Raw genomic sequence first — 24,669 nt, 5'->3', positions numbered from 1 at the left:
TTGATGGAGACCAGCATAAGATTGAGAAAAATTTATTCATCATTTGCAAAGCTCAGCCTGATTGATTTTGTCATGTATTCATTTGCCAGTCAGATTTGTTGATTTGTAGATGTAATAGTAAAAGGAGAGCAAGATAATGCCGTTGTTGGTGTACAGTTGTCCTTACAGTTAGGTAACTGGGACAGGCAAGCTAAACTAATTTTGTACACGGACGGAGACAAGTTCAATCATGGAGGTACATTTTCTGGCTAAAGGATGTTTTAGGTAGTTGTTCACATGCATTCAGTTGTGCTAACGGGGCTGTTTTACTGCCTTGTAGTGGGGAATTTATCTGGATCACTGCTGAGTATCTGCTATATATAACTCAAACATGCGTCCTGCGCTTGGCACCTTTGCAAATAAATAAAATTTTCAACAGTTTAGGCAATAACTGAGGTCATTTCATTGCATTGAAACAGAAAAAGCAATTCACCATCTCATTTCTTGGTACACTTGTGAAGTTGTGGTTACCATCCCAATGCACAAAAAGTGTTGGGTGAGCTTGTTTTGCTTGGTGTAAATTTTAAATAGCTTGCACTCTCTGTCCCCATTCCTGTTCACACCGAATTTGGGGTCAGTACACTGGCACGTTAGATTATGGGAGCAGAGTGCCTCTACGGTCAAAAAAGTACTTTAACAGCCCTCGTTGTACTGTCGTGGAACCAATTGCCCCGCTCTCTTTATTATTGCAGCAAGTTTGCATAGTTGGAATAGCTGAATAAACTTTTTCCCAGAACCAACAGTCTACAATTTAAAGCTGTGGCACTTGCGCTCATAAAGAGGTTTCAAGTTTCTTCACAATGAAGTAATGCAGTTTTGCTTTAAAACATTGAGTTCGAGCATATGTTGCTTTTTGGAGTTGCAGTTGGTTTGTTAATTACAAATAAGCCAGCACATGTTTGAACCAGTTGTATCTCTGAACAATGGCTTTGGGCCATACATTGTTTGAACTTCCCCTAAAGGTTGTCGAAACACTTTGTAACTAGACAACAGGTACTGGTAACTCAAGATTCATGATAAATGTTCTTTCTGGAATTTTGCATTTTTAGAGGGACCCTGCACCACTTCCCATCGACTATTTGGAATGTATTTTGGGTTAAAAAGTATTGTCCCAGCAATCTCCTACTAGAAGAATTATGAAAATCTGTTCACTATAACCGAAACTACGCGCGATTGGAAATCGCGCAGAATTGTTTCCTCTCAACTCAACTGCAGACAACGCGACGAAAGCTGCGCGCTCTCTCCTGGAGTTGGGGCAGTTCGCAGCATTGGGTGCCTTCACTATATCACAGGCCGGGGAGTTTTCTTCGTTTCTCCGCAATGTGGAAGGGTATTTCCGGTCTGGTGCCACAAAAAAGCAGGCATTGCAGCCTGATCACAAGTACGCGCTCAGGCTGGTAGGGCATTCTTAAAGCAAAGAACGCTTGTTGTCGAGTTGTCTCGTTGAAAGGGGAGTATTTTGACCATCACTCCAACTCCGCGCACTCAAAACACAAAAGAAACCCCAAAACTGTGCATACAGGTTCAGGCTTAGAAGAGTTTGAGTCACAGCGCCGACGAAGGCGGATCGTCACAGGAAATGAGAGAAATAAGCCGCGAAGTTGACCAGCAGCAGCCAATAGGACAGCCATGGCTTCAATGACGTCGTTTAGGCCATGCCAGGTGTGCATAATGAGGAAAATTGAAAGCGCGGTTGGTTTTTATGCGTCTTTCACGGTGATTTGCGCGCCCACTGCTTCACGTGCATGTGTAATATTTGGCTCAGGTATCCCTGGCAGTGTAATCTAAACGTCGCACAGGTTTAGTTCCACTGCTCAAAGAGTGTTGCAGGGTCCCTTAAAAGCAAGATGCATTCCGCATCTGCAGTTTAATTATCTGTAGGGGCCTCGAACTGCCTTGCTTAGTTTGGGGAATGTGGGCTGTGCAGTGTTGTAACTCGTCCTTTTTTTTTCTTTTTGTTCCCTGCTGCAGGCACTCCTGAGCACGGCAGCTGTGGTTTCCATTAGAGGAAAGCAGCTGTACTCTGTCCATGGGCACCATAGCGGTCGCATCAAATGGAAGCAGCTTCACTGTATGGGCAGCAATTCGGGAAATAAATCTCCCCTACATTTTGTTGTAATAAACCCAGTCTTTGTCAGTTGCTGAATTTAATTTTTCCTTAAAATCATGAATGATTGCTGTTACAAGGTTATAAAATCTGCACTTCGCTGTAGAAACAGCTCGGCTATACCCATTCCAGGGCTGGATGAAAGCTGAAGAACCACAATTACATGCTTGCTGCGGTGGAACGGCCGGATGAGTACGTTGCACGACTAAAGTTCAACCATGGCTGAGCAGCTATGGTTTGACAGCTGGCCCCCTGGCTAGGATGAGTAGCCGTCGTCTGTGAAAGTTGAACGGCCGTGGTTTGTTAAAGGTTGAACTGCCGTCGGCCAACAAAAGAACGACAGGGCGGCGGCGAAGTCTGGCGGACGAAGGGCGGTTGTAGGCCCCTTGGCGATGCGTTGGTCAAGGTGAGCAGCTGTTCAGATTACACCAGGGAACTTTCAGCACATGGCCTAGGCCCACTTTTTGAGTGTGGGCTTTGCACTCTGATGGGGAAATGGCCGTGCAGAAATTACCTGGCCAGAGATGGACAGCTCATGCTTAGCCGTACATGCGTGCGCTGCTTGGGTTTCGATTGATTGTAGGGTTTAACCCGCCGACGCTACGCAGACGATGAGGCGCGCCGTAGTGGAGGACTCCGGATTACTTTTGACCACCTGGGGATCTTTAACGTTGTTCAGGTGTTTTCTGTCGGTCAACTGTGGTAGTCTCAGATTGTCCTGCCTGCTCTGCGGCTGCACGTGACTGGAGTCGTTCTGAATGGAAGATAACGGGCTTCGTAGCATTTCATCTGCAGAAATGTGTCCAATGATTGCGTGTTACTGCGTCTTCGGCAGTGTTGATTACAAATGACCTCGTCCAAGTTGGCGGTCAGGCCGCAGAAGCGGCAATCTGGCAACACTGATAAACAACAAAATGGCCGCCGTTGCTCACTTGCTTGCCTCAGTAACGGTACTCTGTATCTTATCGAGTGACATACGCGCAGGATTCGTGTCAGCGTGTGGCATGCGCTGAAGCTGCAGCACGCCGCAGATCTGAGATATCTTCGTTAGGCGCTCTCTTATATGGTATGCATTACTCGAGGACAAACCCGTACCACCAACCAATGCAGCCGCTGCATATGCTAAAAAATGTGTAATTGGCGTAGTTAACTCATTCAAACGTTTTAATAGCCAAAATCACTATAGCGGGTGGAAGAAAATTTTTCATATTAGGAAAGACAATCAATAAAAACTACGAAAAATGAACTAACCAAATAAAAAATGTCTGCTATATTGCCAGCCCAGGAAGCAGACAAACATAAAAAGACCTGATGAAATAAACAGAAAAAGGAATAGAAATATCAGAATCCACCGACCATGTAACATGCTGCATACGCTTAAAAGTGCATAATTGCCAAAGTTAAGACGCTTATTCGTTATAACCACGGAGCAAGAATAAGATAGGAGGCGAAACTAGGCTTCCTAGCGCGGCCAGATAATGTCACAAGCGCCCGTCATACGTTAAGCTAGCGGCATCTGCCGCGGGTGAAGAAACTGCGCGGCGCCACAATCGGCATTTCATTGCTCAGCCGCGGAATAAGTGCACCCGCTGTCACTTCGTCCATCAGGTGCCGCTACCCTCTACTTCGCCGTCGCAGCTACGATGCTTTGCAGTGCGCCCTAGTTTTAAAGCAAAGCTTTTTACCTCTCCCCCCCGAGGGTTCTTTCGCGACCGTTGGTGTCATCAGAAAACTCCCGCGAACAAATAAAATAATTTACTGCACCGCCAGAAATCGAACCTGGAACTAACAGAGTAACAAATCTAGAGCCCGTTGTCTTACGATTTAGCTATGAGCACATGCGCATGCACGGAAGTCAAGAGGTTCACTAACCAAGCACATCTATAGGTTTACCTCTGCATTCTCGCTAAATGCCACGCGATAGCGATTAAAGGAAGCTCACACCAACACATGGCATCTCACTTCTACTACGCTAATGGCCCTGTGGCTTCCAGTGTTCACGTAAAAAATCTCAGCTCTTTGTCGTCCGCCCTCACACCAGACGATACCTTAAGGAACACATTCAAATACTCTTTGATGGCCAGGCCATCAATCTAAGCCCCAGCGTCGAGATCCTGGGCCTACATCTTCAGGCCAACACCAAGACTGACGCATCCTTGCAGCGCCTCATACACAGCATCAATAAATCATACACATGATCACACGAGTTGCCACAAAGAAACGAGGCTATTGAGGAACTAGACCCGCGCCATGGCTCTGCTGAGAACACCTCTGTTAATCCTCTTTCTCTTTACTATCTAATGATGATGATCTGTACATTGGCAAGGGGTCTTCCCTTTCCGCAACAGAGGCTTCAAGGAACACGATGCCTTTCGATTAGTTGAAGCTTTTGTCTTCTCGAGAATCACTTACGTCAATCCCCGCCTTCTTCTCGGCAAGGAGAACATAAAGATGCTTTATATAATGATTAAAAAGGCGCTTGAGCATGCCATTTCTCTTCCCATGAGGGCGTACACAAAGAGGCTGCTTACCACGGGGCTCCGCAACACGGTAGAACAGCTGATAGGGGGCCATATTTCTAACCAGAAGCTCCGATTGAGAAGAACTGCGGCGCATCGCCGCATCCTTCACCAGATTGGCTGGGCGTGATGTACTCCCGGTGAAGTCCGCTTGATGTACTCCCGCTTGATGAAGTCCGCTTGATGTACTCATGGACTTTTGGCGACAAGAAATAAAGATGGTCCCTTTTCTTAGAAAATGAACCCCTCACACGACGAGGGTCGCCCACCAGCACGGGCGCAAGCGCTCAACACCACCCTCGGTGGGGATCATGCAGTTATCTACACAAACGCCTCCCGACATTGAGCGACGTAGTACGCCATCATCGTGGCTACCTCCAGAACCAACGTCCTTGCTTGTGCATCACTCAAGACCGAAGACATGATGGCCGCAGAAGAGGCAGCTATCGCCTTGCCTCTCACTCAACCAGGGGTTCGAAAGGTAGTCACCAATTCCCAAAAAGCCTACCGGAATTACCTGTCGCGTTTGGTGTGCTGACCTGCACTGTGTGTGCTAATAATCCGCTCCCAAAATGGTTCCATTCAGCTCATCTGGACACCCGCTCACGCTTCCTTAGAGGGCAACGAAGACGTCCACCAAGCCGGCACTTTTACCCCCCGTGCTTGGAGCTGCACGAGGACAGTCACCCGCTTGTCTCGTTCAGGGACATAACCCAACATTATCGCCTTCTGAGACAGACATTACCTTCGCCTTACCCTGACCTTTCCATAGAACAACAAACTACCCTACGGCTCATACAATCCGGCTCCTTCCCACACCCGACACGTCTTCACTTAATGCACAAGAATCGCTACGACGCCGAGTGTGAATTTTGCTCAGGAGTAGGAACACTCTGCCGCATAATCGGGGCGTGCGACTTTATCCCTGAGCACCCTCCTCTCTTTGCGTCAACTACCGAAAGAGAGCAATGGGAAATGCTGCTGTCCAGCCCCCCTCGGCCTACCCAGCTTCATCAGGTGGACAGAACACTCTGGGCCGCACTCTGGCCTGTTCAGAGTTCAGAAATCTGAATAGAGGTATCTCCTCCTCGATCTCCTACTACTACGCCTGTTCCTCACCTCTCTCTGCTCTCGATCTCGTCGCCTCCGTCTGCGACGGCAGAGACGGAGAAGTGAGATCGTCTAACAACGGGCTTGAGCTTTAATTTTATAAAAAAAGTTTCCACTCATGTGCTACACCAGGACAACTCAACCAACCACCGGTCATGCTTCATGCAATATTTTAACCTTAGCAAGAATATCTTTTTGAAGTAATAGAGGGTGTAGTTAAGTGCATTTCACTTCTATGGTTTCCCTATTTGTAGAGCGACGTGAGGGAATTTCAGTGACGTTGCATGGGTAAGTTGTGGGTGCCGTTTAAAGGTCTGCTTTCAAACCATATTTTCTGGGTGGATTGGCGCTAAGTTTTTTTATTGTCACACTATCTGGTCGCTCGCCCGCGCTTGTCGCAATGGGCCGTTTCGCCTCCAATATAATCTTGTTCCGTGGTTATAACATTGTTAATAAAATTGCAATATGTGGTGAGGCAGGCAAACTTAGGATGCCTGGTATTAGATGTCTCTTCCGTCGCATACTCACCAGCAAACGTTCGGTCACGCACGAAGCTTTATGGTCGAGTTTCTGCCGCAGCAATCTACTGTATACCCCACAAAATGATGATAACAGGACTACTCACTCACATATTTTTACGGCTAGGTCAGCCGCTATACCTCCCAGGTAACCGGGAATTGCGTTACTAGCGTCAATTTTTCCCCTGGTGCTTGGTAGGCCAAACTGTCAAACGAGAAAAAAAATGAGCGCCAATCCATCCTGTGAATGTAGCTGGAAAGCAAAGCTTAAACGACACCCAAAACGATTACCCATGCGACGTCACTTAACTGCACGCGCATCGCTCTACAAATAGTCAAACCAGAAAGAAGTGAAATGCACTTAACCACACCGTCTATTACTTTAAAGAGATATTCTTGGTAAGGTTAAATAATTGCATGATGCATTCACGGTGGTTTGTTGAGTTCTGTTGGTGTAGCACATAAGTAGAAACTCTTTTTTTATAAAATGAAAGCTCAAACCCGGTATTACACGACTCACTTCTCCGTCTCTGCCGTCACGTATGGAGGTGACGAGATCAGCGGCAGAGACGGCGGACTAGGAGAAGGTAATACTTCTTTTCAGATTTCTGAACGGCACAGATTGCGGCCCACGGGAGTGGTCCTTCACTGTAGCCCATATTCAGTCCGCGCCGCCTGTGCTCTGTCTACGTGCTGAAGTTGGGTAGGGAGAGAGGTGCTGGACAGCAGCATCTCCCATTGCTCTTGTTCGGCCGTTGACGGAAAGAGAGGAGGGTGCTCAGTGCTAAAGTCGCACACCCCGATTATGTGGCGGAGTGTTGCTACTTCTGAGCAAAATTTACATTCAGCGTCGTACCGAATCGGGTGCATTAAGTGAGGACGCGTCGGGTGTGGGAAGGAGCCGTATTATATGAGCCGAAGGGTAGTTTGTTTTTCTATGGAAAGGTCAGGGTAAGGCGAAGGTACGGTCTCTTTTAGAAGGCGATAATGATGGGTTATGTCCCCGAACGAGACAAGAGGGTGAGTGTCATCGGACAGCTCCATATCGCGGGGGATGAAAGTGCAGGCTTGGTGGGAGTATTCGTTGCCCTCCATGGAAGCGTGAGCGGGTGTCCAGATGTCCTGGATGGAACTATCTGGGGAGTGGTTTTTAGCACACGGAGTGCAGGTCGGGACACCGAACCTGACTGGTAATTCCCGTAGGCTTGTTGAGAATCGGTGACTACCTTACGAACCCCTGGTTGAGTGAGAGCCACGACGATGGCTGCCACTTCTGCTGCCGTCATGTCTTCGGTCTTGAGTGAGGCACAAGCAAGGAGGTTGGTTGTGGAGGTAGCCATGATGATGGCGTACTGCTGCCCTCGATGTTTCGAGGCGTCTGTGTAGATAAGTGCATGATCCCCACCGAGGATGGTGTTGAGCGCTTGAGCCCGTGCTTGTTGCGACCCTCGTCGTGTTGGGGGTTCATATTGCCACAGACACTATGAACCGTAACTATTCCCGCAACGTTATGCGCCGACTACTCGGAAACCGCCATGACCACTAGGCGGAGCCAGTGACTTGGCTAGAAAAAGAAGACGCTTTGCCTGCTTGCTCGCTACCTTGTGTGGGCTCGATTCTAATTAAAACTAGTCTTCTGTTTGGCAACCATCTGTCCCTCTCGTGACAGTTTGGTGGAGGTGCTGGGTATCCAAGACCCGGCTACTTCAAGCCCCAGCGCAGTGGACACAACACCAGTTCACAAGGCGAGCCGACGCCTTCAATGCTTGGAACCGGAGTTTGGGCGTCTCGCCACACCTGTCAGGTCAGCCATGAGGTCAGCCATGACTTATACCGCGAGCCAAACTAGCCAGATGCAGGAATTGCTCAACCGCTTGCCCTGCAACGCCTCGCACCCCGAAAGCATTTCATGGGGATTACTTTGAGGAGAGAGAGAGAAAGACAACTTTTTTGCGCAATAATTCGAGAGTGGTTCCTCAGTCCAGGAGCCCACGTGCTGTCCAGGCTGCCGTAGCCCTGGTCACAAGAAGGAGCTGGTCGTCAGGTCGACAGCTGGACAGCAGTATCTCCCACTGCTCAGGGGAAGGGGACGGGTTCGGGGGCGGAAGGTCCGAATGGGATGACCGTCGAAAATTCAGGATTGTTTATTCCTCTCTGGAGAATTCCGCTCAAACTTGCTACGAAAACCATGAACCCACCATGTACACTTGGCAAGAATTTCGGTGACAGCTCTTGGACACATACCGCAGCGGCGAACGAAAGGAGCGGTCTGAGACCGACCTTCAGTCACGTGTCCGGGGTCTAAACGAGACTGTAGCCATGTTTGTAGAAGATATGTGCCGTCTGTTTAGACAGGCCGACCCCGACATGCCCGAGGAGAAAAAGGTGCGGCATTTAATGAGAGGAGTAAAGGAGCAGCTGTTCACAGGCCGTGTTCGAAATCCACCGATTAGCGTTGCTGACTTCCTTAAAGAAATGGAAGGTTTAGCGCAAACAAGACGAGGACGGTGGCGAACGGGACAGGCGCCTGTCCCGTTTGCCACCGTACTCGTCTTGTTTGCGCTAAACCTTCCATTTAAGTATGTACCAACTCGCCCAACAGCACGTTCTGTTAAAGTTCCTTAAAGAAGCAGCAGCAATGGAAGGCGCGCTGCAGCAACGTGGGATGCAGTACGGCCGTCAAGCTGCCATGCTCTAGCGCCGGGGAACACGGATGATTTTTCTCTGCGACAGCTTATAAGAGCCATTGTTCGCGAGGAACTTGAGCTCCAGAAAGGCAACCTGGTTGGTCGTCAGCCAAGCGTGGCTTCCCTTTCCGACGTAGTCCGCGATGAGATACGGCATGCATTGCAGCCCATACCGCCACCGCGGGGCACCTATGCTACAACTTACGACGTGCCGGCACCCCATATCATGGCGTACGCAGACGCTCTGCGCAGGCCTTCTCTCTATGAGCCTCAACATGATCAGCCTCCAACTGCGCTCAGGCAGCAGCGGTTCACCAGCAGCGCTGCTGGGATTGGTCCAGACCAGCCTGCTAGAAAAGCGGTGATACGGCGCACGCCGGACAACAGACCCTTCTGTTATCATTGCGGAGAAGCGGGCCACGTTCTGCGCTACTGCCCCTACCGAAGGATGGGCATGCGAGGGTTTTCGCCTCATGCCCCTCGACCGCGCTACAGCGAGCGACCTCCTGAAATTCAGGAGTACCTGGCCTCCCATCTGCTCCCTCCGCCGCAGCAGCAACGCCAGTCCAGATCCCCTTCGCCGCAACGCTTCATGTCCCCTCGACGCCCTATCTCGACTACGACGACCACCGAGGCTGGTGGAAGGTCCCGTAGCCCCCGCCGGGGAAACTGAGGACGGCGTCCTCCGTGGGTAGGGCTGCCGCCGCTCACACTTTGCAACATCCTCCACCGGCTCGACGACGCGAAGCAAAACCCGACATCATCCCGGCCTCACCACCACGATGACCCGACCCCGAACCCGCTTTTGCAGCTACTCGAACAGAAACAAACTATGGGAACGCTGGCGTAGTATCCCTGGAAATTTCGATTTCAGCCGACGACTACCCTTTGACGGCTCTAGTGGACACAGGAGCGGACTTTTCTGTAATGAGCAGCCAGCTTGCTAGCCGGTTAAGAAAGGTGCTAACACCATGGAGCGGCCCCGCGATTCGCTCGGCTGGCGGCCACCTCCTTACACCGCTTGGAGTTTGCACGGCCAGAATTAAGACACGAAACGCGTATTTCCCGGCCTGCTTCCTTGTCCTGAGAGAGTGTTCAAAGCCACTCATCTTCGGACTAGACTTTCTTCATGAGTATGGGGCCATCATCGACCTGCGGGAGCTACTGATCACGTTCTCTACCAACCGAGCTGTCAAAACCGAAGCCGAGCCACGTTGTATGGCATTACGCGTTTGAGATGGTCACGTGACGCACGCTACCCCCCGAGCAAGTGTGTTTGTTTCCGTCAAGTGCGACAGTGACTTTACGTGCGGAATAGCCGAAGCCTAACATGCCCCTTCTGTTGGAACGACAGATCAGCGTGGCTCGGGGAGTCGTTTAAATACGGAACTATCTGACGGACATTCTCCTAACGAATTTCAGTGCCGCACCTCAGCATCTTAACCAGGACACAGCTGTTGCCTATCTCGCAGAAATAGCGGGCATCGATGAAATAGCTGCCGTACAGAGTACATCGGCTCAAGATCGACAAGAAGCCCTGAAAATTTCTACAGTCTAATCCTACCAGTCTGAACATTTCTATTTGTTATCCTACCAGTCTTGTTGAAATTAGCCCCCGTCTAACCCAAGAGCAAAAGCACCTACTCCAGGCTCTCACCAGCTCGTTGAGAGACTGCTTTGCTTCCTCGACCAAGGTAAAGCGCACTGGCCAAGTTAAACACCGCATTATAACCGGAGACGGAGGAGACCTATTCGGCAACAACCATACAGGGTTTCGTCAAAAGAACGAGAGGCCATTCAACGCCAGGTCAAGGAGATGCTGCGGGATGACGTGATACAGCCGTCTAAAAGTCTGTGGGCATCACCTGTCGTTCTCGTTGCCAAGAAAGACGGTACCCTCCACTTCTGCGTCGACTACCGAAGACTTAACAAAATTACCAAAAAGGATGTGTATCCCTTGCCACGTATCGATGACTCCCTCGATCGACTCCGCCATGCCAGATATTTTTCTTCCATCGACCTGCGTAGCGGATACTGGGAGATTGAAGTTGATGAACGAGACCGTGAAAAGACTGCCTTCATTACCCCTGACAGATTGTTCGAGTTTAAAGTGCTGCCATTAGGACTTTGCTCTGCACCTGCCACATTCCAGCGAATGATGGACAGCGTTCTCTCGGATCTCAAATGGCACTCTTGTCTCGTTTACTTGGATGATGTAGTCATCTTTTCGGCCACGTTTAATGAACATCTCGAACGCCTCCACGGAGTATTTCATAGGATCCGTGCAGCGGTCTCTCCCTCAAGCCAGAAAAGTGCCTCTTCGCCTTCGAAACGCTTAAGTTTCTTGGACATGTGGTGAGCTCTGAGGCGTGAGCCCAGACCCCGAGAAGACGTCTGCGGTAAGCGCGTTCCCAACGCCAACTGACAAACGCGCCATTCGCCGATACCTGGGTCTTTGTGCTTATTATCGACGATTTGTGGTCGACTTTTCAAAAACGGTGGAGCCCCTAACTCGCTTGACAAGGAACGACGTACCTTTCGTTTGGGGAGAAGAGCAGTGCATAGCTTTCGAGGAGCTCAAGAGGCGCTTGCAAACGACCCCTATACTTGGTCATTTTGACGAAGACGCCAAGACTGAGCTGCACACAGATGCAAGCAACATTGGTCTCAGCGCCGTTTTAGTACAGTGGCAAGAGGGAGTTGAGCGAGGGATTGCCTACGCAAGTCGCACTCTGTCACGGGCGGAGAGAAACTACTCGACGACAGAAAAGGAGTGCTTGGCGGTAATATGGGCGATTACAAAGTTCAGACCCTGCTTGTACGGCCGGCCATTTCGCGTTGTTAGTGACCATCACTGCTTGTGCTGGCTGGCAAGCCTCAAGGACCCGTCGGTACGCCTTACGCGGCGGAGCCTCAAGCTTCAGGAGTTCGATGTCACCATCGTGTTTGTCACGAACTGCAGGCCAGACCCTCCATTTTTTTTTATATTCGGACGGCCAACATGACGGCCTCCCGGACGGAGTCTGCCATTTTGCGCCTCGCAGAGGAATTCGGGGTCCCCCTTCGGCTTTGTGCTCACCTCCTTTGTTTCGCCTTGCCTGCTACAAGGACAATGCGAGCTGCCGCATTCAAGCGTGCACGTGCGTAGGGTGACGTCACGATCGCTAGCTCGGACGCGCGCGGACGATCGAGGCGAGTTGCCGAGGGCCCCGAGAGGGGGAAAAGAGGAACAATGGGAAGACGTCAGAGCAGGACTTCAGCGGCCGGCGAAGGTTATTTAAGGGAGCGCACGCGGTCGCTTGTGGCAGTCGGCTGCAGATTCGTGAATGTGCTACGCGGGGAAGGGTCCCGGGGGTGACGCGCTTTAGCAGAAGCACATCGGTAGGCTCGCGACGGACCGGTCCACGCCTCGGCTCAGCGCTCGAGTTCGCCCGTCGCCGCGAGTCCCATATGGCCGACCAGCTTCTGCACCCCGGACCCCCGAAACCCGTGAGCTGCTACCCGGCGAGGCCATGTCCACCTCGTCCACCTCGTCCTGACCGGCGGGTTCTCCTTGCCTCGTAGAGACTTTCTCTCCCCGCGCTCCCTCCTTCGTAATTGTTTTTTGTATCGGATTAAGGTATCCGCCTTCGGTTTTTTTTTTCTAGCGTCACTTGTAACTAACGATGTTGTCCCCTAGAGGGTCTTGCGTGTTGCGCAATTGTTAGTATTTTTTGTAGTTGCGTTGTCGACGTTTAAACAAGTGTTTGCCTCTAGGGTGTTTTGCATGTTGCGTACTTGTTAGTACTTTTGTTGTAGATGCGTTGTCGAGGTTAAAACAAGTGTTTGCCTCTAGAGTGTGTCGCGTGCGGCCGTCTGAGTCATATGTAAAAGGTCGAAGGTTAAGGCGTAGGCCACGGTGGATCGAGTGTCGTCATAGTGGCCACCCTGTGTATTTGGGTTTCTTTTGTTGTTTTACTACGTAGTTAGCGCTGTGCGCTAGCCTCCCGGCGCGCGCGTGCGCTTAGTGTATGGCCGATTAGTGGTGGGGGTGGTGGCCCATAAAGTGGCGCATACCCAATCAGGGGGATTGGCTAAGAAGAGTTTTTTTATTACTAAAAAACCAGATAGGCAAAAAGGTGCAGTCGAAGAAAGAATTTAGTATATAGGTTGAAGACCGAAATAGAACAAGAAAGAGGAGCAAGAGAGCCTGATCAGAATCATTTTAACAAGGCAGACGAGCTGTCTCTGAAATGAAGGAATGAATGGCTTGACAGACATCTCCATGGCAGTGGCCTAGCTGCGTGCCTCCAAAAGACAAAAGCACTGGCAAGCTTAGTGGCATTCCAAGACGCCGCAGGGGGCCGATTAGTGCCTGCGCAGACGAGGCCGATGACAGTGTGAAGGTTTTTTTTTTTCTTCTTGTGTCGGGCGTTGCCCCGTAGTCTTTTTCTTTGTGCAATAAACCTATACAGTTCAAAACGTAGTCGAGCATCTCCGTTGTGATTTCATTCACCCCAGCAATCTCGGCACACGTGAAAACTCACGGGCGGGCCACCCTGCTAAAATATAAATAACTGTTGTCTCGCGCCCTTCTTTGGTATTTGCAAGCGGACGCAAGTATCCGGGGGAGGAGTTTGTGACAATAAGTGGCGTCCACGGCAGGACGGGTCGGCCACGTGTTGAGGTTGCTAGAATCGGAAAGGCTCACTTGTAGTAACGCTAGCCGCTAGCTCGAGTGTTTGTCTTTGAGGTTCCTCAGTAGCTGATCTAGCCGCCGCGACACAAGGAGCTTCTAGCAGATATTTTTTTTGTGTGTTCTCCCTGCGCTCGAGATGGCGGAGACTGACAAGTTGATCGAACAAGGCCGAATTTTCGGACTGGAAGGAAGTGAGCTGATGGAGTTCGTCCAGCAGGAGAGAGCAAGGCGTAGATATGAGCGTAATGGAGAACGGCAAAGGAATAAGGAGGAGGCGGAAGCCGAAAGGCTGAAGGTGGAAGCCGAATGGCAAAGAGAGAGAGAAAGGTTTGAAAGAGAGAGGGAAAGGTTTGAACGAGAGGTAGAAAACCATAAGTTGGAGAGATACCTAGTTAGCCAGTGCAGTAGTCTGGAAGCGCTGGAAGGAAATAGGCAGAGGAGGAGAGATGAAGTGAAAGAAGAGAGTATGAGAGAACAGCAACAGGCTGAACAGGGGAATTAGAGGAGACAGGAAGAGGGTGAAGAAGAGATCCAGAGGAATGAGTTGGAACAAGAGCTGCAGCGGAAGCAGGAGGAAGCGCAACCGGAGAGGCAGTTAGAGATGGATGAAACTCAACAAGAGAGCCAGAAGAGGGAAGAGTTCCCGCAAGTCTTTGGAAGGAAAGATCGCGAGGCGCAGATGGGAAACCAAGAAATGGATAGGACGAACGACATTTTGCAGCTGCGCGAACTCGAGGGTCCAGGCGGAGTACCTGAAGAGTCTGCAGCTTTGGGGGCGCGCGATGCTCGGCCGCATGAGTCCGTGCCGCCGTTACAGGAGCAGAGCGACAGCGCAGGCGCATGTCTGGGTGGTTCTCAGCATACGGCCGCGGGTCAGAAACAGCCTCGAGAGCAGAGGGCTGTGGCCCCTAACGTGCGTAGTGGCACGACACCGAACTTGTTAGGCAGTAGGCCAGCAAGGGAGCGCACCGGTAGCACCGGGTACGACGAGTTCCTACCGGCGCGGGAGAGAGCTACGGTCGCTTGGCAGCAGGCGCGTAAAGGAAGGCGCGCGCGTAGTTCCGATTCCCGCGGGAGAGGGAGAGAGATAAGCGGCTGCGCCTGAGCGTATTGACCACGCCGCGGCGGACGACGTTCCGTAACATTTAGGCCGACCCTCGGTATGTAACCCCTCGTGGGGCTAGTTACCCCAGCCATTCGACAAGTAGAGTACTTGCCTAGGCGGGTAGAGACGGTATCGCGGGTTGACCGTTTTGTGTCCTTTGGGACAATTTTGTATGTTTGACTTTACTGTGTAGTCTTTTTCTTGAGTGTGTCGTGCAGCATGCATCTGCTCCGCACGCGGATAGTGTTGGTGTAGGAATGAAAGGTTTTATTTTCGTTCCCCTTAGGAGATTTGTGCATTGAGTTCTCCCTGTTTAAGACTAGTGTGGGAGTGCAAGAGAGACTTGAGCAGCGGTATGCGTGGACTCACACCGTGGAGTGTGAGTTGTGTGGCGCGTGAACTTGCGCAGTGCAGTCGACCGAAAGTGCTCTGCAGGTGAGCGCGTGCTCAGATCCGTGAGTGTGCGTTTCAACAATTCATCCGTGCTGTGCGACCCAGAGAAACACTGACTCGCCACGAACTTTTTTGTTGCTTTTCCTTATTGCCTGTATAGAGCAGTGGGCATGTGCGGTGGCCTATTGTTTGTGTGGGTTAGAATATTCTGGGATAATATTCTTTAGGAGGGGGCAAGTGTCACACTGCGTGCCAGATCCTCCATTTTTTTTATATTCGGACGGCCGACATGACGGCCTCCCAGATGGAGTCGGCCATTTTGCGCCTCCCAGAGGAATTCGGGGTCCCCGCTTCGGCTTTGTGCTCGCCTCCTTTGTTTCGCCCTGCCTGCTACAAGGACAATGCGAGCTGCCGCATTCCAGCGTGCACGTGCGTAGGGTGACGTCACGATCGGTAGCTCCGACGCGCGCGGACGATCGAGGCGAGTTGCTGAGGGCCCCGAGAAGGGGAAAAGAGGAACAATGGGGGTACGTCAGCGCAGGACTTCAGCGACCGGCGAAGGTTATTTAAGGGAGCGCACGCGGTCGCTTGTGGCAGTCGGCTGGAGATTCGTGAACGTGCTACGCGGGGAAGGGTCCCGGGGGTGACGCGCTTTAGCAGAAGCACATCAGTAGGCTCGCCACGGACCGGTCTACGCCTAGGTTCAGCGCTCGAGTTCGCCCGTCGCCACAAGTCCCAAGGCCGACCAGCTTCTGCACCCCGAACCCCCGAAACACGTGATCTGCTGCCCGGCGAGGCCGTGTCCACCTCGTCGTGACTTTCTGCCGTTGAACCGGCGGGTTCTCCTTGCCTCGTAGAGACTTTCTCTTCCCGCGCTCCCTTTTTCGTAATTGTTTGTTATATCGGATTAAGATATCCGCCTTCGGTTTTTTTTTTCTAGCGTCACTTGTAACTAACGATGTTGTCCCCTAGAGGGTTTTGCGTGTTGCGTAATTGTTAGTATTTTTTTTGTAGTTGCGTTGTCGAGGTTTAAACAAGTGTTTGCCTCTAGGGTGTCTTGCATGTTGCGTACTTGTTAGTACTTTTGTTGTAGTTGCGTTGTCGAGATTAAAACAAGTGTTTGCCTCTAGAGTGTGTCGCGTGCTTAGTGCAGTGACTTAACTTTGTTGATTGTTTCGGTGTTTTGAAAGTTAATGTTTAGAATTCGTCTTTAGAATTGTATGTCTTTGTTTAATACTTTCTCTGGGAAAATACGTTTATTGTGCAGCAGGCTGATTGCATTTTTAGGGCTCCTTCTTAGCATTCTTGGAGACGGGGAGGGAAGGAAGTTTTTCGAGGTTTAAAGCTTTTTTGTAGGTAATGACGGAGGATTGGTTCGGATGTGAGAAGCCTTCTGCGCAGAATCACTATTCAGGAAGATGGAGCAATACTCGCCAAGCGCAATGCCAAAGGAGACTTCTCGGGCAGCCGCAAAGGCGAGTACGACATACTTTCTTCGCCAGACAAGCGAAGTGTGCGTGAAATGGCTGGATAGCCATTTTGTCACCTGTGTATTCTGGGAACAGCTTTCAGCGACCGTGCCTAACTTGCCTACAGTGCGACTTCTCAATTCTTAACGAGAAAAGCTCGACTCGAGGATAAACGTTTTTAGCACGCGGTAATCGTCACCCGGCGCTCAGGTGTCGTATCAAGAAGAACTGCGATTAGATGTGCGCTAATTCGTTACGCACAAAGGTGTAGGAACATTAGACCTTGGAGGCGAGTCGCTTTTTGTCAAAATAAAAGGAGATGGGTGTGTTGTGAGTATAGGATCTCTGCGTGGACGACCTTATTCTTTGTTCTCATTGATAGTAGCCGTCACCTTCAAAGCCTTCAGCATCACCGGCTTCAGGCAGTCGTAGAATGCTCAGAAAATTACTTCCAAATTAAAGAAACCTTGAGCGACCTTCTTCAGGAAGTTAACCTAATATCAGAAACGGCAAGTATTTCCGTAGACGGCGACGACATATTTGTTAAGGTTTGCTTGGGATCAGACTTGAAGCTCTTACTTCTAGAGCAAGGCTTTCAGTGGGCTTAGTCAAAATACCCATGCCTGTTCTATATAGAGCCGACACGCGACAGCGCTCCTCTGAAAATTAAAGTGCCGACGATTTTAACGGCTCTCCACTGGCTCGCACTTAGGAGAACATGAGAGGAGATTTAAATAGACAATCAAATGGAGCAAAATTTAATTTTCTACACTTGGTAGAGCCCAGTCTAGTTTTGCCTGGGGCGCTTCACAAGAAATTTAAAATTGTTAACCGCCTTACGGACGGCTTGCTTGCGGAATGCGACGATGGAGACAATTGGAAAAGGTTCGTAACCCGACAGCAAGAACAACTCACTTGCAAAGCATCATTTGCGCTATAATTAGTTGTGCAATAAAATTTTATGTATGGGTGGATCACACAAAGGGGAGAAAATTTACATCTTTAGTAGGTGAAGACTGCGAACGTCTGCTGCGAATTTTCCCCTGCAACTTCAGAGAAACTTCAGCCACAGACCGAGGCAAAACGTTTGCGTTTGTGGATACTAGTAGAGAAAATTTTGCTTCCTGCTAATTGTGATGTTGCTAGCAGCAGTGTACAAAAAGAAGTACAATAATTTTTAGCAATTTTTGTGAAACTAGGAAGCGACGGATCAAAACGGTATGACTAGGAGAGGATGACGCCAATATCGGTATTCTCCCCCACCGTGCTTCTAAAAGCATGAAGCTTTTGGCTGCCTGGTTGGTTTTGTAGTCAATAAATTGAGAAAAAAATGATTATCCAAAAAAATACATCACAGCACAACACACAAGCGGACCTCTACAGCTGACACGTTAATTAACGCAAAGAGGCTAGAAACGCCAGAACACGTTCGAGAAGCAAGGATGTACCGGAAGTTTGATACTGAGAACTGGGCTGAAGGCCTAATTGAAGAAAGTTGAGTGGGCATGGGAGCAGCGCCTTCGGAGCGGCTCCTAATCGACAACTTTTCATCATGCAGATCCTGCCTGCTATGCTCGTTTCGTGGCTATCGGCTGTGGTCAGCGCATCTCCCGGCATCACTTACACGCTGCCGATAGCGGCCCCTTCGACTGACAAGCTGGATGCTACGCCAACTGCGCGGACCTGTTGCGTGATCGTCCATGAACTGCACGCATCAACCGAACTCGCCTTCCTCCGGACAGGCCAATGGACGACTGCATCATCAGCTCGCGAGGATTTAAGCAGCTGGCGCGCCAACACACTCTTCAGTGGGCATGGGAGCAGCGCCTTCGGAGCGGCTCCTAATCGACAACTTTTCATCATGCAGATGTGTAACCACTTTTCTCTGTACGCGAGAAAAACCGATGACCGTTGTACCCTGCTGTTCCCGTGCCCACGGGTGTTGAGTGAAACTTTGTCGGAGTGTTTTTCTATGGCGTTATTATTACTGTGCTGCGGAGACATTGAATCCAACCCCGGGCCCACTACTCGCTCAGAAGCCCTTCGTGACATTGAAAGCTTGCCTGAAAACCCTGCCGAACAGATTGGCGTTCTCTTCCGGTTACTGAAGGATGTTCATGCCCGCTCACTCCAAAGTTCTAAATTTCAGGCCGAGGTTGTGACAGACATCAAAAGTATTAAAACCGGACAAAAGTCTATTGAAACGAATGTCTCGAACATTCAACTAAAACTGGACGCCCTGGAGGAAACATCTCGTGCTGTGGATGGTCTTGGTGCGCAAATTACGGAATTGCAGTCCACTGCTGATTCTTTAGCCACACAAAATACTCTTTTGCAGTCGCGCATTGATGAACTCGAAGACCGTTCACGCCGTGACAACTTGTTGTTTTATGGGTTACCTGACTCAAAGGAAACCTGGCAACAAACTGAAACAAAATTGACTGCAATTCTAAATGAAGTGTACCCTCACTTCCCGCTGGTTCAATCGAACGGGCACATCGTATAGGCAGTCTTTTGCCAAACAAATGTCGTCCGGTTATAGCGAAGTTTGCGAACTTTAAAGTGAAAGAACAAATACTTTCGGCACGGAAGCTTTTCAAAGAGAAAAATATTGCACTATCCGAAGATTTTTGTCCAGCCACCCGCATTGCCCGGAAAAAGCTTACTGAATTCGCTAAAAATCAACCCGGTTCCCCTCCCTTTTTGCTGAGTCACAACAAGCTCACCATAAACAAAAAAAAAATCGCGCCAATCCACCCCGTGAATGTGGTTGGAAAGCAAAGCTGTAAACGGCACCCATAATGATTACCCATGCGCCGTCACTTAAATTCACTCACATCGCTCTACAAACAGTAAAACCAGAGAAAAGTGAAATGCACTTAACCACACCATTTATTACTTCGAAGAGATATTCTTGGTAAGGTTAAATCAATGCATGATGCATGAATGTGTTTGGTTGAGTTGTATTAGTGTAACAAAAGAGTGGAAACTTTTTTTTATAAAAAAAGTAAGCTCCAGCCCGGTGTTAGACGATCTGACTTCTCTGTCTCTGCGCCGCGGATGGAGGCGACGAGATTTGTGGCAGAGGCGGAAGAGGTGGAGAAGGAGGAGAAGGAGGCGAAGCAGGAAGAAGAAATACTTCTGTTCAGATTTCTGAACGGCCCAGAGTGCAGCCCAGGCGAGTGATTCCTTCTGCTGTGGTGCCCATTTGCAGACCGCGCGGCCTGTGTTCTCTCCACCCTCTGAAGCTGGATAGGTAGAGAGGGCCTGGACAGCAGCATCTGCCATTGCTCTTGTCGGGTAGTTGACGGAAAGAGAGGAGGGTGCTCAGTGCTAAAATCGCACACCCAGATTACGGGGCCGAGTGTTCGTACTTCTGAGCAAAACTTACATTCAGCGTCGTAGCGATTCGGATGCATTAAGTGAAGACGCGTAGCCTGTGGGAAGGAGCCCGGATTGTATGAGTCGTAGGGTAGTTTTTTGTTCTCTGGAAAAATAAGGGTAAGGTGAAGGTACGGTCGGTCTCAGAAAGGCATAATGCTGGGTTATCTGCCTGAACGTGACAAGAGTGCGACTGTCCTCGTGCAGCTCCATAGCACGGGAGGTAAAAGCGCAGGCTTGTTGCGTGGAGGTACTCTTTGCCCTCCATTTAAGCGTGAAGGGGTGTCCAGATGAGCTGAATGGAACCGTTTGGGGAGTGGTTTTTTCGCACGCGCAGTGCAGGTCAGGACACCCAACCCGACTGGTAATTCCAGTAGACTTGCTGGGAATCGCTGACTACCCTCCAAACCCCTGGTTGAGTGAGAGCCAGGGTGATGGCTGCCTCTTCTGCTGCCGTCATTTCTTGGGTCCTAAGCGAGGTGCACGCAAGGAGGTTGGTTCTGGAGGTAGCCACGATGATGGTGTATTGCTGCCCTCGATGTTTGGAGGCGTCTGTGTAGATAACTGCATGATCGCCACCGAGGGTGGTGTTTAGCGCTTGAGCCCGTGCTTTTCGCTGATCCTCGTCATGTGAGGGGTTCATATTTCTAGGCAAAGGGAGCATCTTTAGTTTTAGTCACCAAGATTCTTGGTGTACGTCAAGCGGAGTGACATTCTGGGCTGCCCAGCCAATCTGGTGAAGCATGCGGATACCCACCGCAGTTCTGAGTCGGACCTTCTGGTAAGAAAGATGGCCTTCTATCAGCTCTTCCACCGTGTTGTGGAGCCCTGTGCTAAGCAGCCTATGTGTGGACGCACTCATGAGAAGACCAATGGCCTGCTCGACCGCCCTTATAGTCATTATATAAAGCATCTCTATGATTTTCTTGTTGAGAAGAAGACAGGGGGGTGACGTAAGTGACTCTCGAGAGGACAAAAGCTTTAATTAATTGAAAGGTACCGGATTCCTTTAGGCCTCGCTTCTTGGGGGCAACTCGCCTGATCATGTGTATGATTTGATTAATGCGGTTTTTGAGGCGCTGCAAGGAGACGTCACTCTTGGTGTTAGCCTCGAGATGTATGCCCAGGATCTTGATGCTGGTGCTTGGAGTGATAGCCTGGCCATCAAGGAGTATTTGAATGTATGCCATGATTTGGCGTGAGGGCGGACGACAAGTAGCTGTGATTTTTTACGTGAACACTGGAGGCCACAGGCTTTAGCACATTGGCGTACTAGAAGTGAGATGCCATGCATTGGTATTAGCTTCCTTTAATTTTTGTAACTCTTAGCACATGAGCAAGGTGCGCACAGGGCCGCTATACGGGGGTGAGTGGTCGCGTGACGCTTTCACGTGGCATTCAGCGAGAACGCAGGTGGTAAACTCGTAGATGTGCATGGTGAGTAAACCTCTTGTCTTCCCCGTGTTCGCGTAGGCTCGTAGCTAAATCGGTAAGACAACGGGCTCTCGCTTCGTTTGTCTATTAGTTCCAGGTTCGATTCCCGGTGGTGCCAGTAAATTCTTTTATTTGTTCGCTGGAGTTTCCTGGTGACACCAACGGTCGCGAAAGAACCCTTGGGGTGTAGAGGTAAAAAGCTTTGCTTTAAAACGTTACACTTACAACGCAAACACTGACAGTATTGAAAATTTTCAGAGCAATGAAAACCCTGATTTGCAAGAACCCGTCATTGCGCCTGCGCCTGTCCGTGATACTGCGGCATAGAGAAGCGATAGGGGTAGTGGACGGACGTTAACACATCTCTCTGTGTTATTCACCGATGCGCGCAGTGTTGTTAATAAACAAGATATACAAGGAGAGCATCAGTAAATACTTAAATTCAGATTTCTGAACGGCACAGAGTGCCGCCCAGGGGAGTGGTTCCTTCTTCACTGTAGCGCATATTCAGTCCGCGCCGACTGTGCTCTGCCCAGCAGCTGAAACTGGGTAGGCAGAGAGGGGCTGGACAGAAGCATCTCACATTGCTCTTGTTCGGTGGTTGACGGAAAGAGAGGAGGGTGCTCAGGGCTACAGTCGCACACCCCGATTATGTGGCAGAGTGTTCCTAATTCTGAGAAAAATTTACATTCAGCGACGTAGCGATTGGGGTTCATTAAGTGAATGCGCGTCGGGTGTGGGAAGGAGCCGGATTGTACGAGCCGTAGGGTAGTTTGTTTTTCTATGGAGAGGTCAGGGTAAGGTGAAGGTAGGGTCTGTCTCAGAAGGCGATAATGCTGGGTTGTGTCCCTGAACGAGAGAAGCGGGTGACTGTCCTCGTGCAGCTCCGTAGGATGGGGGGAGGAGGTAAAAGTGCAGGCTGGGTGGTCGTATTCGTTGCCTCCTATGGAAGCGTTTGCGGGTGTCCAGATGAGCTGAATGGAGCCATTTCGTGAGTGGTTTTAGCACGCGCAGTGCAGGTCGGGATACCAAAACCGACTGGTTATTCTGGTAGACTCGTTGGGAATCGGTGACTACCTTACGAACCCCTGTTAGAGTGAGAGCCAAGGCGATGGCTGCCTTTTCTGCTGCCGTCATTTCTTCGGTCTCTAGTGCGGCACCCGCAAGAAGGTTGGTTCTGGAGGTAGCCTCAATAATGGCGTACTGCTAGCATGGATGTTGGGAGACGTATGTGTAGATAACGACATGATGGCCACCGAGGCTGGTGTTGAGCCTTTGAGCCGTGCTTGTCGGCGACCCTCGTCGTTTGAGGGTTTTATATTTCAAAGAAAAGGGAGCATATTTAGTTCTTGTCGCCAAACGTCCAGGAGTATATCAAGCGGATTGGCATTCTGTGCTGCCCAGCTAATCTGGTGAAGGATGCGGCGACCCGCCGCAGTTCTGCTCATTCGGTGCTTCTATACACAAAGATGGCCCTCTAACCGCTTTTCCACCGTCTTGTAGAGCCCCGTGCGAAGCAGCCTTTCGGTAGACGCACTCATGGGAAGACCAGTGGCTTGCTCAACCGCCTTTCTAGTCATTATATAAAGCATCTTAAGTCCTCCTTTCCGTAAAGAAGGCAGGGGGCTGACGTAAGTGATTCGCAAGAGGACAAAGGCTTGAAGTAATCGAAAGGTATCAGATTCCTTGCGGCCTCGCTTCTTGGTGTTAACTTGCCTGATCATGTGTATGATTTTATTGATAGTGTGAGGCCCTGCAATGATCTGTCACTCTTGGTGTTGGTCTGAAGATGTAGGCGCAAAATCTTGATGCTGGGGCTTGGAGTGATGGCCTGGCCATCAAGGGGTATTTCAATGTGTTCCTTAAGGTGTCGTTTGACGTGAGGGCGGACGACCAGAAGCTGATAAATTTTACGTGTTTACTGGAAGCCACAGGTTTTAGCACACTGGCGTACTAGAAGTGAGGTGCCATGGGTTGGTGTGAGCTTCTTTTAATCGCTATCACGTGGCATTCAGCGAGAATGCAGGGGTTGAACCCGTAGATGTGCTTGCTGAGTACACCCCTTTTCTTCCCTATCTTCGCATGGGCTCGTAGCTAAATCGGAAAGATAACGGGCTTTTGCTTTGTTACCCGGTTAGTTCCAGGTTCGATTCCTGGCGGTGCAGTAAATTCTTTTATTTGTTCTCGGTAGTTTTCTGGTGACACCAACGGTCGCGAAAGAACCCTTGGGGGGTAGAGGTAGAAAGCTTTGCTTTAAAAATGTAAAACCATCCTTGACTATAACAGAGCCAACTTCGACGCACTCAATAACGAACTTCACGAGTTTACAGATGTATTCTTGAGTACATTTGACAACTCTGTAGAAGTTAACTGGAACAGGTTTGAAGATAAAGCTCAGGAACTCATCGACAAATACATACCAAAGCGAGTCATCACCACGCATGCTCAAGCACCATGGTACAACGTTCATATCAAGCGTCTGTCGAATAAGAAAAAACGTTTGTATCGCATCGCCAGACGCTCACCTTCTAACTCGCGTTGGGATGCGTACAAGATTGCTTCTAATGATTACATTTCGGCTATAAAAAACGCTAGACAGAATTTTTTATCTAATGTTCTTCCGTCAATGCTTTCTTCAGACTTAAAAAAACTTTTGGCGTACCATAAACCCTCCGTCCGATGACACCATCACCTTAAACGACACATCTGACGAACCAGTTCCCAGCAATCTTTGTGCTATGCTTCTCAACGAAACATTCGTAAAAAACTTTTCCGCAACGTCTACCGTTGCGAAGCCTCCAACCCAAGCACTCAGTTGCGCAGCTATGCCTCCAGTACAAATCGATGTTTCCGGTATCTCTAAACTTATCACTGCCTTAAATAATTCCTCATCTCCTGGATTTGATGGCCCTAGCACAAAATTTTTGAAAAACACCGGTGTTTATTGTTCTATCATATTAACAAAAATATTTCAGCAATCATTGGACACGGGTACGCTTCCTAAGAAATGGAAAATAAGAAAGGTGATTCCAGTTTATAAGTCCGGCAACAAAAATAATCCATGTAATTATCGCCCCATTTCTCTTACCGGTAACTGCTGCAAAATACTAGAGCATGTCATCTACAGTAATTTGGTTAATTATCTGGAATCCAACTCATTTTTCGCAGCAGCCCAACACGGTTTTCGCAAGACATACTCCTGTGAAACCCAACTAATTTATTTTACTCA

The 24,669-nt window shown here is 49.8% G+C and overlaps 1 protein-coding gene across 1 annotated transcript in view; it reads left to right on the top strand.

Annotated features, from left to right (window-relative positions):
• The window catches only part of LOC144173187 (uncharacterized), a 144,735-nt gene extending 124,864 nt beyond the window's left edge, over positions 1-19,871 (top strand). The window contains exons 4-5 of the mRNA XM_077701718.1: positions 18,184-18,496; positions 19,840-19,871. Of these exons, the coding sequence (XP_077557844.1) occupies positions 18,184-18,496; positions 19,840-19,871 (345 nt within the window). The remainder of the gene's footprint in view (positions 1-18,183; positions 18,497-19,839) is intronic.
• Positions 19,872-24,669: the final 4,798 nt, after the last annotated feature.

This window comes from Haemaphysalis longicornis, unplaced genomic scaffold (genome assembly GCF_048455015.1).
Source record: "Haemaphysalis longicornis isolate Haplotype H1 unplaced genomic scaffold, Haemaphysalis longicornis Haplotype H1 scaffold_1, whole genome shotgun sequence".
NCBI lineage: Eukaryota > Metazoa > Arthropoda > Arachnida > Ixodida > Ixodidae > Haemaphysalis > Haemaphysalis longicornis.
Note: the sequence above shows the minus strand (reverse complement) of the source record. Positions and strands in the feature narration are given on the sequence as shown.